Source organism: Neoarius graeffei, chromosome 17 (genome assembly GCF_027579695.1).
Source record: "Neoarius graeffei isolate fNeoGra1 chromosome 17, fNeoGra1.pri, whole genome shotgun sequence".
NCBI lineage: Eukaryota > Metazoa > Chordata > Actinopteri > Siluriformes > Ariidae > Neoarius > Neoarius graeffei.
In genome coordinates this window covers 43,244,389-43,262,144 of record NC_083585.1, presented here as the reverse complement: position 1 = coordinate 43,262,144, position 17,756 = coordinate 43,244,389, and the positions used below count along the sequence as shown (strand labels likewise).

At 39.3% G+C, this 17,756-nt stretch overlaps 2 protein-coding genes across 3 annotated transcripts; both read right to left on the bottom strand.

The window, feature by feature from the left end:
• Positions 1-681: 681 nt before the first annotated feature.
• On the bottom strand, positions 682-5,910 carry LOC132901696 (chymotrypsin-like protease CTRL-1). 2 transcript variants are annotated; one of them, XM_060944258.1, is made up of 7 exons: positions 5,865-5,910; positions 5,651-5,754; positions 5,041-5,120; positions 4,858-4,939; positions 2,757-2,943; positions 1,053-1,180; positions 682-843 (listed from the first exon to the last, which is right to left on the bottom strand). In XM_060944258.1, the coding sequence occupies exons 1-7, from the start codon at positions 5,908-5,910 to the stop codon at positions 682-684; spliced, it is 789 nt and encodes a 262-aa protein (XP_060800241.1). The 2 variants fall into 2 exon arrangements, with proteins under 2 accessions (XP_060800241.1, XP_060800242.1); XM_060944259.1 differs by having other exon boundaries at positions 2,763-2,943.
• A 3,389-nt stretch (positions 5,911-9,299) lies between these two features.
• hsc70 (heat shock cognate 70) lies at positions 9,300-17,453 on the bottom strand. The gene is made up of 9 exons (XM_060944252.1): positions 17,331-17,453; positions 14,843-15,052; positions 13,654-13,859; positions 12,735-12,887; positions 11,239-11,794; positions 10,927-11,129; positions 10,625-10,823; positions 10,313-10,545; positions 9,300-9,866 (listed from the first exon to the last, which is right to left on the bottom strand). The coding sequence occupies exons 2-9, from the start codon at positions 15,045-15,047 to the stop codon at positions 9,681-9,683; spliced, it is 1,941 nt and encodes a 646-aa protein (XP_060800235.1). The 5' UTR covers positions 15,048-15,052; positions 17,331-17,453; the 3' UTR covers positions 9,300-9,680.
• Between the last annotated feature and the right edge of the window lie 303 nt (positions 17,454-17,756).

Genomic DNA, 17,756 nt, shown 5'->3' with positions numbered 1-17,756 from the left:
GTCTGGAACGACCCATGTTTCTCAGGTTTTCAGAGAGAAATGGATGTACAACATGTGCTGGCTTCATCCTTAAATTAGGGCCACCTGACTGACATCTGTTTTTTCACAGAATGAATTACCTCACTAATTAAACTCCACACTGCTATTATTTTGAACACATCCCTTTCACTTAATTATTCGATTACACAGACTCAGGAGCATGCATATCATGAATGTTGGGTCTGTTGGTTTTCTGTGACTCTACTACACCTACTGGTAAATTATTTGCCATGTAGTAATATAATTTCCACCAAAAACAGTGATTAATCTGGTTAGTCGTGTTGGACTGCTATTATTTTGAACACAAGTGTAGATAGGTTAAAACAGTTATTCCACTCAATCTTGTCACACATGGCTTATAGCCGACTCAGCGCTATAAGCACCTCGTCAGTTATCAGCTCATGTATGACTTGATTTTGTGGAATAACTGTTAAATATCCAATTTTGTGGGTTTGGTTTGGTCATTGCACAGAATGATTATTATTAGATTGATTATTCACGCCTAAAACACAACACAAAGTCTGGAATGGATTGCCTCATAAACCTTTATTAGGAATAATGTAGTTTACAAGACCGTATATGCTCAAACATAGGAACACATGGTAGTAAGATCCTTCAGGTCACCATGAAGCTGCTGGCAGTCTAGTTCCTGCTAACAGTCTGGTCAATCCAATTACGCAGGTACGAAACTCGGGCATAAACAGCAGGGGCGCGCACATTGCAATTGCTTGTTCCCCAGGATACAATTCCGACCTGATACCAGACCCCACCTTTCTCACAGACCAGAGGGCCACCAGAATCACCCTGCACATATCACCCACACCAAACAACACATGCAGTATGCTATAACACTGAGTAACAAGAACATTGAATTAATTCTGTTGCATATAAAAATATGTCTTTGAATGTCCATGTTGGGTCTCAAACAAGTCACAGTGGTTCCCAGGAAGTAAGTTTTCTAGCTAGTTAATGTGTGTCTAATTTTTGTAGCTAATCTGTCCACTTCAGCTCACCTGGCAAGAGGAGACACCAGAGGCTCCAGCACAAATCATAGAGTCGAAGATCTTGTTGCCCCAGTACTGCTGGCATTGTGCTATGCTCAGTATGGGCAGGGCAGTCTGCTGCAGAATATTGGGGCTTGCTAAACAATACAAAAATTATAGAGAGTGTAAGAAATCATCAGAACATGTGCAGGAATGGCAGGAACAGAAATCACTTTTTAAATTTCTCTTAATCGTCTCACTTCCTACTTTACCTTCTTCTATCTCAGCTTTTCCTCTGGCTTGTCTCTGCACCTTGTATTTAACCGGCTAGTAACCAGATGGTATAATCGTCAACAAATCTGAGAAGGTGGCCAATGGTCATGTAAGATTTGCCAAAATCAAAGGTTGACTACTCAGAAAGCAATTGTATGATAAAATGAAAATTCAAATGTAAATTAGTTTTTCCTCGACTTAGAACTGAGTAATTAGGAAAGAGTAGTTATATTGGCTGACACATTGCATTAGAAAGGTGGTCGCAAAATTGCAGATCAATTCTTTAACATTCTAGAAAAATCTTATATTGTATCTTTGAAGTAGACATCATGGGCGGTGCCAGGGAGGGGCTTAGGGGTGCTGTAGCTACCCCTAGGATAGCCGTAGCACCCCCTAGAAATTTCACTGTTTTTTTTTTTTTTTTAATGTGTGAATATTACAATTGATAATTTGATAAATAAATACATTAATTAAACAAATTGATTATTTTTAGACTAAAAAACATAAATCCAACACAGGTGATCTGATTCAGCTAATGACACAGCACGCATTGAACTTTTGACCTCACTTTCATGTCCTGTTAGCTAGAATGCATTTTTTTTTTTTTTTGTAAATTAGCATTAGTGAAGCATTAATGATATCATAATGGATTGGTTTGGTTTTTTTTTTTCAGAAACCTCCATGTGTTAAGATTCAATCAACAGACACATTGTTTTGTTCTGAAGATATCAAATGGGAAGTGCATGATTTTTTCCCCTCTATTGTCAATTATAAATGTAATGCATTTGGCAATTGAGGCACAAATTTTGACTCCATGTAGTTTTCTCTATGTGATACTCATTCATATAGTAGAAAGTAGAAGGACACTCAGAGATCACAGATCTCTGCCAAGGCCCAATGCTGCAACATTAGCAAAAGAGAAACTACATTCAGCAAGCTGCCCTGTGAGTCGGTTCTGCTCCTAAATTTGAATGGGTTCTTCTTTTGCCCATGCTACACCTTTCCACCAAGCTTCATGAAAATTGGGCCAATATTTTTTTGCATAATCCTGCAGTCAGACAAACAAACCATGTCTTTGGTGGAGGTAATTAAACTGTGGCGACTGGCACATTAGTGGGAAAGCCTAAATTTCAGAGGACCCTCACTGAAAAGTCAAGCAACCCCAGAGCACCAGCAAAAGAACATCTCTGGTGCCGCAGTTTGAAGTGAAACTACACAGTGGTGAATTTGGAAATGGCATTGGCTTGCTCAGGTTTCCACAATATTGGCATGGTACATACAGTATATAGTGTTCACCCAATAATATCTTACATACAGTAAATCAGCCTAAAATTTGGTATGGAATTTTCTGCTGATGTGTCTAGCACTCAGATGCCATAACCAGAAATCATCACATTTCAGATTCTCCTCCAAAGAAGCTATTTTATTTCAGATCTCTCTAGCCTGCATGCTAGGCAATGCACTCACATGTGAATGCTGTTCTGCCCCAGCCAGTGGTTACACAGCGTGTGCCAGCAGGAACATTGGTACTAGAAGAGGCCAAGCACACAGGAGACACACGGTTGGTCAACTGAGCTGGAGAGGACAACTTCACCAGGGTGATATCATTGTTGAAGTTGTAACTGTTGTAGTAGGGGTGTGTGATGGCCTGTATATGTTGGAAATACGCAATATACACATAAATTATGTCTGGTCACATTCAACAGTATGAGACTAATTTACAAAAGAATTGCAAAAAAATACAATTACAACAGATCAGGAATCTTGAATGACTGGGTATCAACTATTTTATTTTATTACAGAATGCATTTTTGAGTTTACAGAAAAAAACAACATAGTTACAGTGGATATAAAAAATGTACACACCCGTTAAAATAATAGGTTTTTCTGATGTAAAAAAAAAGAGATCATGATAAATAATTTCAAAACTTTTCCCACCTTTAATGTGACCTATAACCTCATCTCATCTCATTATCTCTAGCCGCTTTATCCTTCTACAGGGTCGCAGGCAAGCTGGAGCCTATCCCAGCTGACTACGGGCGAAAGGCGGGGTACACCCTGGACAAGTCGCCAGGTCATCACAGGGCGACCTATAACCTGTACAATTCAATTGAAAAACAAACAAATCTGTTAGGGGGAAAAACATAAAAAAAACCCATACAACAAGCTGGTTACATAAGTGTGCACACCTTTAAACTAATACTTTGTTGAAGCACCTTTTGATTTAATTACAGCATTCAGTCTTGTTGGGTTCACATCTGCCATCAATTAAAATGACTCTGATTAACCCCCAATAAAGTTCAGACATTTACTCAGTTGCATCTTCCAGCAAAAGCCAGCGTTCACAGAGAGCTTACAAAGCATCAGAGGGGTCTCATTGTTGAAAGGTATCAGTCAGGAGAAGGGTACAAAAACATTTCCACAGCATTAGATATACCATGGAGCACAGTGAAGACCGTCATCAAGAAGTGGAGAAAATATGGGACAACAGTGACATTACAGAGAATTGGACGTCCCTCCAAAATTGGTGAAAAGACAAGACGAAAACTGGTCAGGGAGGCTGCCAAGAGGCCTACAGCAACACTGAAGGAGCTGCAGGAATTTCTGGCAAGTACTGGTTGTGTACTACATGTGACAACAATCTCCCGTATTCTTTATATGTCTGGACTATGGGGTAGGGTCAAAGAAAAACATCCAGGCCCGGCTAATTTTTTTTGCAAAAAAATGACATCAGCTCTCCCAAAAGCATGTAGGAAAATGTGTTATGGTCTGATGAAACCAAGATTGAACTTTTTGGCCACAATTCCAAAAGGTATGTTTGGCGCAAAAACAAACACTGCACTTTACCAAAAGAACACCATACCCAAGGTGAAGCATGGTGGTGGCAGCATGATGTTTTGGGGTTGTTTTTCTTCAACTGGAACAGGGGCTTTAGTCAAGGTGGAGGGAATTACAAACAGTTCTAAACACCAGTCAATTTTGGCCCAAAACCTTCAGGTGTCTGCTAGAAAGATGAAGATGAAGAGGAATTTCATCTTTCAGCATGACAATGACTCCAAAAAAGTTTTGGAATGGCCCAGCCAGAGCCCAGACCTAAATCCAATTGAAAATCTGTGGGGTGACCCGAAGAGGGCTGTGCACAAGAGATGCCCTCGCAATCTGGCAGATTTGGAGCGTTTTTGCAAGGAAGAGTGGGCAAATATTGCCAAGTCTAGATGTGGCAGGCTGATAGACTCCGACCCAAAAAGACTGAATGCTGTAATTAAATCAAAAGGTGCTTCAACAAAGTATTAGTTTAAGGGTGTGCACACTTACGCAACCAGCTTATTGTACGTTTTTTATTTTTAATGTTTTCTCCCCAAACAGATTTGTTTTTGTTTGTTTTTCAATTGAATTGTACAGGTTATAGGTCACATTAAAGGTGGGAAAAGTTTTGAAATTATTTATCGTGGTCTCATTTTTTTTTTTTTTACATCAGAAAAACCTATCATTTTAACGGGGTGTGTACACTTTTTATATCCACTGTAAATATTATAAAGTCACAAAAACATGAAATTTATACCTTGGCAATGGTTTTGATCTGAATAGGCTCAGTATTAGATGCGCGATTGTACTCGCCGAGGATAACACGGTGACGTGAAGGGCTACATAATAAGGAGGTAAGAATGAAGTGAATTGAAGATAGTGCTCTTTATTAAAATGTGGTACATCATTCTGGTAGTGAAATAAAGTCAGTGTAATGTACCTCACACCACAGTGGGCAGCAGTGATGACCCAGTACTGGTTGATGAGGGATCCTCCACAGAAATGGAAGCCAGATGTCTCCTAGTTTGAAAAGTTAAACATTAGTGCTAATCATCAATAATTTAATTTTTTTTAATTGAATGAAAGTATATCTAATACAAAAAGGACAATTATTCAAACTAATGAATGAAAATGATAGTTTTCTAAAAATTTTTGATGTAATTGTGTATTAACTAATATGTTCTGTTAAAAATCATGGAGATCATATCACTAACAACTATATATACGAGCAGACAGGAACGAGACCCTGATAGAGACAGTAATTCATTGGCAGCTGTCTTTTGTTGGTTAGGAGGAATGAAAGCGATCTTATCCAACAGTACTGTCTGTATGTTCCATCTCATGGTCATCGAAGCAGAGGAAGACAGAAATCAAGCTTCTAAGCAATGATGTCACGCTGGATGAGAGGGAAATGCAGATTGCTGCCAAGGATAGGGTCTTGTGGAGATCAAAAGTTAAAGCTGCCTCAAGTTTCTCTACCACAAGATGAGACAGAGCCGACCAAGAGATAGAGTTAAAAATCAACTTGAACGCTTTCTGAATATACGTACCTGAAGTGACACCTGCCAGGGCCACGACCCAGACACTGCGTTCTCACCGTTCACAATCCTGTTGTAACCACTAACTTGAGGCTTAATTACAGGCACTCCACATCCTGTAAAAAAAATACAAGTGAAGCTGAGAGCAGGCTTATTTATATGTTGCCTAAAATCAATGTTAACAGAAAATCTTTAACTCCAGTTGATTAGCTCACAGGAAACTTGCCTAGTGTGGATGCCACAAGAGCAAGGCACCTAATTATCCACAGCATTGTGTAGATATGACACTGTTCTGCTTCTACTGATACTAACTTTATAGTCCTTGTAGAAGCTGATACTGCTGGGAACATATAAATGTGCTCCAGCACACCTGGAAAAATCCCACAGCCCAAGAATATTTATAACTCACATTCAAGAATATTCATGAACATTATGCTCATATAGTGACCTGCAGAATAGGTACATTACCTTAACCAGCCTCTAGAATATATGTGGACCATTTGACCCCCAAATTACCTTGGTAGATTTTTTAAAAATTTATTTATTTATTTTAGATTCAACAATTTAGGCATATAATTTTTCAGCATTTAGTCCAGTACAGGGTGTTTTCCCACTTTGCACACATTTTTCTTGGGATAAGCTCTGGATCACATATTGATCTAAGAGTCTGCGTAGGAACCTGATGAAATCTGCAAAATGCCTGAAAATGAGTCCGGCAATTCATATTCCAACAGGTCAGTGACCCCAAGCATAAGGCCAAAGCTACCTTTGAAAGGAAAAAGCCTATTTTGTAAGGGGTGTATTCCTTTTCTCTCGATTATATTGTAGTTTAAAAAAAGAAAAGAAAAAAAACTTTTCACCACATAAAAACGATTGCCAAGCTCAAATGTCTAATTAACAGTTATTCCATGAAATAGAGTCATACATGAGGTGATAGCCGACGAGGCATATAGCACCGAGTTGGCTATAAGCCATGTACGACGAGGTTGAGTGGAATAACTTTTTTATTCTATCCACATTCACTGGATTTTGAGAAACAGAGCATTTTTATTTTTTATTTTTTGCAAATTTGATAAATAAAAATTTAATACCAAAAAAAGTCAGACAAAATCATTTCCGCTTAGAATGTAAACAAACCGGCGAAATGACAGTAGCAATTTGTGAAAAATGCGCTAATCATAATTCTTGAAAAATAAAAAAGATACGTTCTTACCATCAAATACTTTTATTCCATATTTTGTTGCTTTTTTTTCATTTTTTGGGGTTTTGTTTTCGTGTAGAGTTTTTATTGTGTCCTCGGTTGGTTCAGCAATACGCTCCACCATTTTGTTTTTCTCTACTCATGGCATATGAGCTGATTGCCTAGTAGTAGAGTAGCCAATCAGAGCATGCCATTGCTCATATCCAGTGAATGTGGATAGAATAATGTTAATTATTATCCATACAGGACACTTTTTCCATGTAATAAAAACATGTTCTATTCCCTTCTAGTGGGTTTCATTCATTTGTTTTGAAAGCATGTAATATTGCTAGTATGTCACTTATCCTACATGTATTATGTCACTCTACCCAATGGAGAATGAGCGTTGAATATGGTTTATGATATTGCATGGTTGTCAAGACAACATGACGCCATATGTTGGAGCTGATGCGAATATTCATTGAGAAAGTTTTCTGCTGTGCATGTGCAGAAGCATTTCTTTGTTTGCTGGTGGCACCCGCAGTAAACTTTCACAGTAAATTGAAAATGCCATAAAATACATATTACACATAAAACTTCCATGCTAGCGAGTGACTGTGACAATTTGTAAACAAACATGGCCGCCAGGTTTGTTTCATTAAATACGGAAGATTTTGAGATAATTTTGAAAGAGAAAGACGTGTTGAACACCCGAAAGGAATGTGTATGTATAATAATAATAATAATTATTATTATTATATTGGCTGACAGCGGCACGGTGGTGTAGTGGTTGGCGCTGTTGCCTCACAGCAAGAAGGTCCGGGTTCGAGCCCCGGGGCTGGCGAGGGCCTTTCTGTGTGGAGTTTGCATGTTCTCCTCGTGTCCGTGTGGGTTTCCTCCGGGTGCTCCGGTTTCCCCCACAGTCCAAAGACATGCAGGTTAGGCTAACTGGTGACTCTAAATTGACCGTAGGTGTGAATGTGAGTGTGGATGGTTGTCTGTGTCTATGTGTCAGCCCTGTGATGACCTGGTGACTTGTCCAGGGTGTACCCCACCTTTCGCCCGTAGTCAGCTGGGATAGGCTCCAGCTTGCCTGCGACCCTGTAGAAGGATAAAGCGGCTACAGATAATGAGATGAGATGAGATATTGGCTGACTTTTTTCATGGTATATCAGATATATTCCATTCAGCTAGCATGGTACTGAACTCGTCTTCAACTCGTTCAATATCATGCTAGCTGAATGGAATATATCTGATATACCATTCAAAGCCAGCCAATATTATTTAAATATTCATGGGGAAAATTTACAGGGGAGTCAATCAGTCCTTGTTGTCCTGTCTATAGTTAGTGCATAAAGTGTCTTCCAGTTTTCTCAAAGAAAAGAAAGCATGTTACACCAGTTCTAAATTCATTACACTGGCTTCCCGTTCATTAAAAAAATGTTTTTGCTCGTTTTTATAACTCTTGATGGTCTAGCATCTCTTTACATTGCTAGGAGTTGCTAACACCTTTGATTGCACCAAGAACATGAGGCCTTCTTAACAAATACTTTTGGCTAATTAAAACTCAAGGATGACCAGGCTTTTGCCATCTCCCACCCCAGACTGTGGAACAGCTTACTGATAGCTATTAGACATGCTCCCTCCATTTAAGTATTCAAATCTCATATTAAAACTTACCTGTACATATCGGCTTGATCAGGATTGACAGGTGATCATCTGACAGATTTGCTTTAACCTATATTTAATTTATTTTGTGCTGCTTTTTGTTTGTCTGTCTGTTTTAATGGGGATTTTTATTGTAATGTTTTATTTTTTTTATTTTGTTTAACATTTCTTTTGCTGGCAGCATGGTGATGTAGTGCTTAGCACTGTTGCCTCACAGCAAGACAGTTCCAGGTTCAAGCTCAGTGGCTAATGGGGGCCTTTCCGTGTGGAGTTTGCATGTTCTTCCCGTGTCTGCGTGGGTTTCCTCCAGGTGTTCTGGTTTCCCCTACAGTCCAAAGACATGCAGATTAGGCTAATTGGTGGCTCTAAATTGACCGTAGGTATGAGTGTGAATGGTTGTTTTTCTTTATGTGTAGCCCTGCAATGATCTGGTGGCTTGTCCAGGGTATACCCCACCTCTCGCCCATAGTCAGCTGGGATAGGCTCCAGCTCGCCCATGACCCTGCACAGGATAAGTGGTTACAGATGGATGGATTTCTTTTGTTATTTTGTATCTTTTACAAATTAATTAAATGGACAGTGCTTTGGTCAATGAGTGTTGTTTTAAATGTTCTTTATAAATAAATCTTATTTAAATAACTCCTTGCTTACTTGCCTTTAGTCTTTTGCAAGTAAAGCATTTTGAGATTTTGGAGAATTGAAAAAAGACAGATTATCCTTCTTATTTCATGTTCTAAGTTTTATATGTTTTTGGCACACAGAGCATTACAACATGACCAAAGTGTTGACTGCACACAAACACACAAGACATGGTTGAAGAGAATCCATTGTATTTTATTGAAGTGTGACCACAGAACTGTAGACAACTGAGGACGTGTGTAAGGAAGTACCGCTACCAAAGTGGAAGTAATGCACAAGTAATCTCAGCCTAATCTAAAGAACACACTGTGACCAATCACTCCAAGATGCACTGAAGTTTAATGTTAAAAAAAATGCATGTTAAGTTTAATGTCACAGAAATACCAGATTTGGTCACAAGCTGTATGTTGGTCTCAGTTGGCACTGGCTGTCATGAACAAGTTCTAATGAGAGTATAGTGCTAAATGTGTTGAAGAAAAGTGTATTGTGTATAGTGATTGTGTGTAACTGATGCATGGATTCCTCTTTCTCTTCTTCTCGTGTGGTTGAGGTGGTTTAGTCAACCTCCTCAATGGTTGGGCCAGAAGAAGCACTACCTCCTGCACCTCCAGGGAACCCACCTGGGCCACCAGGCATTCCACCTGGCATATCCCCAGTGCCTTGGTAAAGCTTGGTCATTATGGGGTTGCACACTTTCTCCAGCTCTTTTTGCTGGTGCTCATACTCGTCCTTTTCTGCAGTCTTTTTCACAGAGACAAAAAGAGAGCAAACAAATGAAATATTAGAATTTCGGTACAAGTCAGTTTCATCCAATTATTGAACCATTGATGGAACTTTCACTTTTGAAACAAGGATTACCCTGTATTCCCAAGCTCCAACAATGATAAATCAGTTAAAAAAAATTGATGATTTAAACACATCTTAATACACAGTCATGACTGCATCAGTTCAGCACTGTGGCCTGACAAACTCTATTTCTAGTCTGGTTGGTTTTCAAGCCATTATAATACCATTATTTTCAACACAGTTTCCCAAAGGGAAAACATTGTAAATCCTAAAAGTTATTCACAAAACAGAAAACTCTTATACGGTACTTTATCACAAATCACAGAGATTGGAGCACTTGGTGGGAAAACTGGATAAAGAGCCCCAAATCTGTAAAACTAAATTTGGTTTAGTGTCTTTACCTGGTTCCTGTCCAGCCAGGCAATAACCTCATTGCACTTGTCCACAATTGTCTTCTTGTCCTCAGCACTGATCTTGTCTTTGAGCTTTTCATCCTCCACTGTGCTCTTCATATTAAATGCCAGGGACTCAAGAGTGTTCTTGGCTGTGACCTTCTCCCTCTGAATATCATCCTCTGCACGGTATCTTTCAGCCTCCTGCACCATTCGCTCGATGTCCTCCTTGGAAAGACGGCCTGAAAGAGCCAGAGGTAATTAGAGTGGGAGAGAAATACAAAGTCTAGCTGCATTTCTGAGGTTTAATTGTACTGGTACCTTTGTCATTAGTGATCGTTATCTTGTTCTCCTTGCCAGTGCTCTTGTCCACTGCAGACACGTTGAGAATACCATTGGCATCAATATCAAAAGTCACTTCGATCTGTGGCACACCTCGGGGGGCAGGAGGAATGCCAGTCAGCTCAAACTTGCCTAGAATGTTGTTGTCCTTGGTCATGGCTCGTTCTCCTTCATATACCTGACAAATGAAGAGGCTGACCAGTTAAAAGCCAGAAATCAGGCAATTTATGCCATTTTGATTGACTTATAATTGGGAACCATCTGCCATCAACAAGCGGTACCTGGATCAGCACCCCGGGCTGGTTGTCTGAGTAGGTTGTAAAGGTTTGGGTTTGTTTGGTAGGGATGGTAGTATTCCTCTTAATGAGCACAGTCATAACACCTCCAGCTGTCTCAATGCCCAGAGACAAAGGAGTGACGTCCAGTAGAAGAAGATCTTGGACATTTTCTGATTTATCACCTGATAAGATTGCTGCCTGGACAGCTGTATGGGAAGGTTTGAATGTCATAGTGCATCATACAGAAAAATTGAGTAAATTTGAAATAGATTTCGTCAGTGAGTAAGTACCACTTAAGGATGAGATTTCACATACCTGCTCCATAGGCCACTGCTTCATCAGGGTTAATACTCTTATTGAGATCACGACCATTGAAAAAGTCTTGCAGTAGTTTCTGGATTTTGGGAATGCGAGTCGACCCTCCAACAAGGACAATGTCATGAATCTGGGTCTTGTCCATCTTGGCATCACGCAAAGCCTTCTCAACAGGTTCTAGTGTACCACGGAACAGGTCAGCATTGAGCTCCTCAAAGCGCGCCCTCGTAATGGAGGTATAGAAGTCGGCACCCTCATAAAGTGAGTCAATCTCAATGCTGGCCTGTGTACTGGAGGACAGTGTGCGCTTGGCCCGTTCACAAGCTGTCCTCAAACGACGCACAGCACGTTTATTACCTGTGATGTCCTTCTTGAATTTACGTTTAAATTCAGAAATGAAGTGGTTGACCATACGGTTGTCAAAATCTTCACCCCCAAGATGAGTGTCACCAGCTGTCGCCTTGACCTCAAAGATGCCATCCTCAATGGTCAGAATGGACACATCAAAGGTACCACCACCCAGGTCAAAAATGAGGACATTACGTTCACAGCCAACCTAAAGCAATAAACCACAATTTAGACTTTGCACATGTGACCATCAATGTTCAGTCTAATCAATTCAGCCTTTCAGATTTTTCAAGTGTAGGTCATAAAAATAATTTTCCCCCGACACTCAATTATTTTTGTTTATTGGACCGAAAGCTACTGAATTTGAATTGCAGACTTCCAATTTTATTATTAAAAAAAAAATAGAACAATTAATGAATTTAGGGCTACGTGGCCCTAAATTCTCTACTATTTTTGCCTGCTTCACCATGACCCAATTCAAGATACTACATCATACATCACGTGGTGGGCTTTCCCCGTTCATGCAAGGCATTGCGGGATACAAATTTGAAACAGGAGAGAAAAAATGGAGGATGTGAGTGTGTGAATGAAAAGTGAGAGACCAACTACATTAACAGAAAGTGAGAAGAAAAGATGTTATGTTGTGAAGGAAAGGAAACACAGGCCAAACTAATAAATATTGGCGGTCAGCGAGCACCTCGGTGTGATCAGCTGTTAGTTTAGCGACAGAATGATGTAACTGTCAGTGCACGGTCAAAGGTAAACATGTGCATGCGCACATGGATTTCCTTTGTCTGCTTGACTACGCAAAGTGAGCGATTTCACACACATTATTTGTGAGGGAATCCCCTCAAATGAAATAACTTCCCAGTCACAGAATGGCCTGATATTTTGTGAGCTATTACAGAAATAAACATATATTACAATGACCAAATTTCAGAGGGAACTAAATTTCACCGATTTTATGAAATCGAAAGGCCATCTTGCTTTAAGTTTTACCTTGTAGGTTTGACATACAGTATTTTGAATATATACAGATGTAAACACCAATTCTATCACTTTTAGCAGTGGAAATGGTCTCCTTTTTGATACAAAATGCTATTATTCACATTTGTTTCACATGGATGGTGGTTAAAATATCAGAGTACCTTTTTGTCCAGCCCATAGGCAATGGCTGCTGCTGTTGGCTCATTGATGATGCGGAGGACATTCAGGCCAGAAATGGTGCCAGCATCTTTTGTGGCTTGCCTTTGGGAGTCATTGAAGTAGGCAGGTACTGTGACAACAGCATTTGTTACAGTCTAAATAAGCAAGAAATTGAGACATAATGTATAAGTTAGATATACTTGATCTAACAGATTTCTGATGAACATGGACAGACTGATGTTCACGGAGACTCTTCTCTCGACGTTATTCTGACAGCTGCATGACGAATTTCACTTCATTTATATTCCTTATTCAATATAGTGGTTTGCAGGGGACATGGTGGGGCAGTGGTTAACACTGTCGCCTCACAGCAAGAATATTCTGGGTTCAAGCCCAGCAGCTGACTGGGACCTTTCTGTGTGGAGTTTGCATGTTCTCCTTGTGCCTGTGTGGGTTTCCACTGGGTGCTCCAATTTCCTCCCACAGTTAATAGAGCAGTCATAGGTGTGTATGTACCATGCCACCAGATGAAGGTTTGGATCCCTGTGGTGTGCTATAATCACCCAAGAGAATTCATGGAAGCTAGTTGAGGCTTCCTGGATCGCTGAACCTCAACTATGAGGATGGCGACAGCAGACATAATGGTTCTCTCTAATGTCCAGTGCAGTTTTGTTCTTATACGTAGTGATAAGTCTTTTGTATCAACTGACCCATATACTGTACTTTGTAATACTGTATTTTGTGGTATATTATATTACACTGCATTTTTATTACCATATTTTCATTTCATCATAAGAGTAGCTTTATGTTTGACTTCATTGTTGGCTTTGGTTTGTAAATCATTGTTGTAAGTGGTATAATTGTGACGCAATCTTTTATATTCATCATAAGAAAACAGCAGGTTTCTCTGATTCATCTTACTTTGCCCAAATAAGCCTCGGAAATCTCCTTCATCTTAGTGAGGACCATAGAGGACACTTCTTCAGCATAAAAGGTCTTCATCTCTCCCTTGTACTCCACCTCCACCTTGGGTTTGCCTCCATCACTCACCACCTTAAAAGGCCAGTGCTTCATGTCTGACTGCACCACAGGGTCATCAAAACGCCGACCAATCAAGCGCTTGGCATCTTGGCAGAAACAATGCAATGATTTACAATGTGGTATGATGAGATATATATTTACATATGTGAATTTTGTACAGTATTGTGCAAAATCTTAGGGAGATCAGATGCAAAGAAATGCTATAGAGCAAAGATGCTTTCAAATGTAATGGAATTAAATGTTTCTACGATAAGAAATGCTAATAAAGAGCAGTAAACGGTAGTGAATGAAACAAAGTCAAAGCCCTTTGCTTAAAAAAAATAGTAGTCTCAGGTACAATGAGTGCAGTTTTATAAGGAAATGAGCTGTAGGTTTTACTGAGCATCTTACAGAACCAGCCACAGTTCTTCTAGACACTTTGACTGTCACACTTGCTTCTTAATTTTGCAGCAAAACCCAACAACCTTCATTATGTTGTTATTTTTTGCCTGAAAAGTGTCAGTTATGTAATCTGCTGCTTTCTTTATGGACATACAAACATTTTGTAAAATGTAACATTTAATTGTGCGCTGGAAAATGAATGTTTGGAATCTAAACTGTTTTTGTACTGACTCGATGATGAAATCATAAAATAAAAAAATATATAATAATGACTGTACTATAAAAATAGAATGCCTAAAGCTTTGCACAGTACTGTATATTGCGCTAAAACCCATATGGTAGCATCATCATTAAAATCCATATGGTAGCATCATTCTGAACACCAGAAAGGGTTGATGTAGTGCAAGGAATCTGCTTACAGCTTCTAAATTTATAGAAACATTTTAGATGGTAATCAAGGTATTTACAACAATGGGGTCTTTTCACTAAATCCTATTTTCAATACTTTTGATGTTCATTTTTGTTCTGCCATGCAGTAGAATGAACTGAATGAACTGTACCAAGCTAAAACAAACAAACAAACAAAAAACCCACCATACATAATTTTGTTTTCCTGGTTGTCTGAGATCTTCAATATAGGCTACATAAGAGCTCCCATGATGGTTCATTGCAGTGTACATTGTCTTACCAAACACAGTGTTGTTAGGGTTCATGGCCACCTGGTTCTTAGCAGCATCTCCAATCAGTCTTTCGGTGTCTGTAAAGGCAACATAACTGGGCGTAGTTCTGTTTCCTTGATCATTAGCAATGATCTCCACCTTGCCATGCTGAAAAATGCCAACACATGAGTAGGTGGTACCCAAGTCAATGCCTACTGCTGGGCCTTTAGACATTATTTCTGGGGGGGGAGAGAGAGAGAGAGAGAGAGAGAGAGAGAGAGAGAGAGAGAGAGAAAACACTCAGGTCCAGCTGTTGTCATAAATAGGACACAACATGGGCACACTGCCAAAAGACGCCAACAGATTTAGAAAGTGCTATTCAGCACCTACTTGACTGTATTTGACTCTGTATTAGGAATCACCATATGAAGGTTGAGGTCCATCAGGTCCAAACAGTAAATTCCCATTTCCACTGAATTATCTGCTAAGTCCATTGAAGCAGAAGTCCATTGTTTATTCAATGAACCATTATTCATTATCTTAGACAGTCAGCACTGCACATATATCTTTAAGTATTTAGGGCCAAAAAAAAAAAGATGTAAAATGTGTTATTCAATGTAGATTGATTCCCTTTCAACCTTTCAGGACTCTGCTAGTCATCACAGCTTCACAAAAACAATGTGTTGACATTCGGCTGTACTGTAAATACAAGCTAGACCTATAAATGTCTTTGGATATTTTCCCCAGAGGAATTTACCTGTTAAAAAAAATCAGCAGCAGGTTATTTTCCCAGAGCAACATAAGACGATAAGAGAGTAGGGCAGAAAACTAAATATATTGTTCTCTCTCTTGGTACCAGTCTCTGAAGACTGTTGAATAAAACCTGCAATACTGCCATAAAATTATAGATAATCAATAGTATCATGTGTTTTCAAAAAGAAATAAATAACAAATAAAAATTGAAATACTAAATACAAATTGGTTGCAGTGAGAGAGGGTGGGAGGGAGATGGTTGCCAGGTTGGATTACATTGGATTGAACTGTTTTCAGCTAAATTATGGTGTAAAAATCTCCAGATCAAACCATTATAAATTTTATGAACTTTAGGAATCACAGAAAGCCATGTCCTAAAGGTTAGAGAAGCAGCTTTAGAAACAAAAGGTTGTTGGGTCGAGTCACTGGACCAGCAAGTGCCCTTGAGCAAGGCACCTAATCCCCAACTGCTCTGGCAAGAGTGGTGGTGTACCTTGTGTCTAATTATCCAAATAAAAACAGATGATATGATTATTAGTTTGGGTGGTGCCTGGCCAAAATAAAAATTAGGAAACTATATTCAATCTAAACTTTCACACCAGTCTAATCTATTATGAAATCCAACACAACTTTTTGAGTTTGTGTTTCTTTTTATTGATTATTGAAGTATTTTTAATTCTTATTATTTATTCAACCATAGCCTGTTCATGCACTTTGCTGTTAAGAAAAAAAAGGAGTATTCCAACAGGACAGACGGGGGGGGGGGGGGGGGGGGGGGGGGGGGGGGAATGGTAATATACAAGGTGTTTAAAAAATTTTTTTATATAATTTCACAATCTAATAACTTTGCCAATTCTCGTTCAACTGACCTCAAATTTTAACAGCATGTGTGGAAACAGGTCAAAATTTTATGTTTAATGTTTTTTGGTTTTTATGTTTTTAGGTATAGAAATGCCATTCGCTGGAAAAGAAAAGGTGTTTTGTGTGTTAGAGTACGCTCGAACACAGTCGAACAAGACTGTGCAGCGTGCATTTATGAGAGAATTCTCTAAAAATGCACCAACGGCAATGCAGATTTGGACACGGCACAAAAAGTTCAAAGAGGAAGGCTGTGTGTGCAGGGCAAAAGGATCTGGATGACCACCAGCATCAGAAGAGACGACTGAGCGGGTTAACGAATATTGAAAATTTGCGAAATCATTCATGGACTACACATACCTTTGAATTTCTCATTCAAATTTTGAGGAATAAATCTTATATTGCTCAATATTAAGCCTGTTCAGTTTCATTTGCCTAGACTATGTAGTTTCTGGGATATTTACATCTCAAATAATATCACATTTTTTGAAACACCCTGCACTGTACATTAGGGCTGAATAATATTTTAAGAAATGCTTTGAGGCAAATATTACAGTTGAAGCCTATTACATGAGACGTAAATACAGGTTTAAGAGTGACATATAATCCATGTTATTCATTGACATGGATGACAACTGAACTACATGAATCAAATATATTAGTACTATGAGTATTGTGTATTTCTCAAACTTGGCTTCATTGTTTATTTTACACATTTTGTTGAAAGTAAAAGCACAGAATGTCAGAAATGGTAGAACAATCAATGCTGAAATTCTGGAGCCAGCAAAGCAGAAGCCAACAGTCAAAAATCAACAGTAATATCCAAACCAAAAAAGGACATAACTCACTAAAACGTGAAGCAAACTCACTTTTGCAGGCTGCAACAACTCCGAGAAAAACTTTTACCTTTATTGGAAACTTCAGTGATGACTGTACGGAGTATGTAGGTTGGCTTTAGCCCTGCCTGAACACTGCTGACCTGTTCACACTCTTGCCCCGCTGGAATCAGAGACCGAGGCTCCGGACGCTCCTGTGTATATAGCCACAGCAGCCGGAGAGATTCCAGCGCTCAGTCACCTGATCCCACCACACAGAGAAAGTTCCAGACTTCACTACTCATGTGTGCTCCTCGGGCCAGCTGTCTGCAACACACTCTCACTTCACAATCCACTGCTAGTTCATGCAAGGATAATGTCCAGATATATCTCATTCAATGTTCTTTATAATGTGTGTGGATGCAGCGTTACAATATTTTAAAGCCTTCATTTAAACGTTAAAGTATCATTCAGCTTAGCTGACTTGCTCGGCTGCAGGAGGCTAGATAAGCGTTTG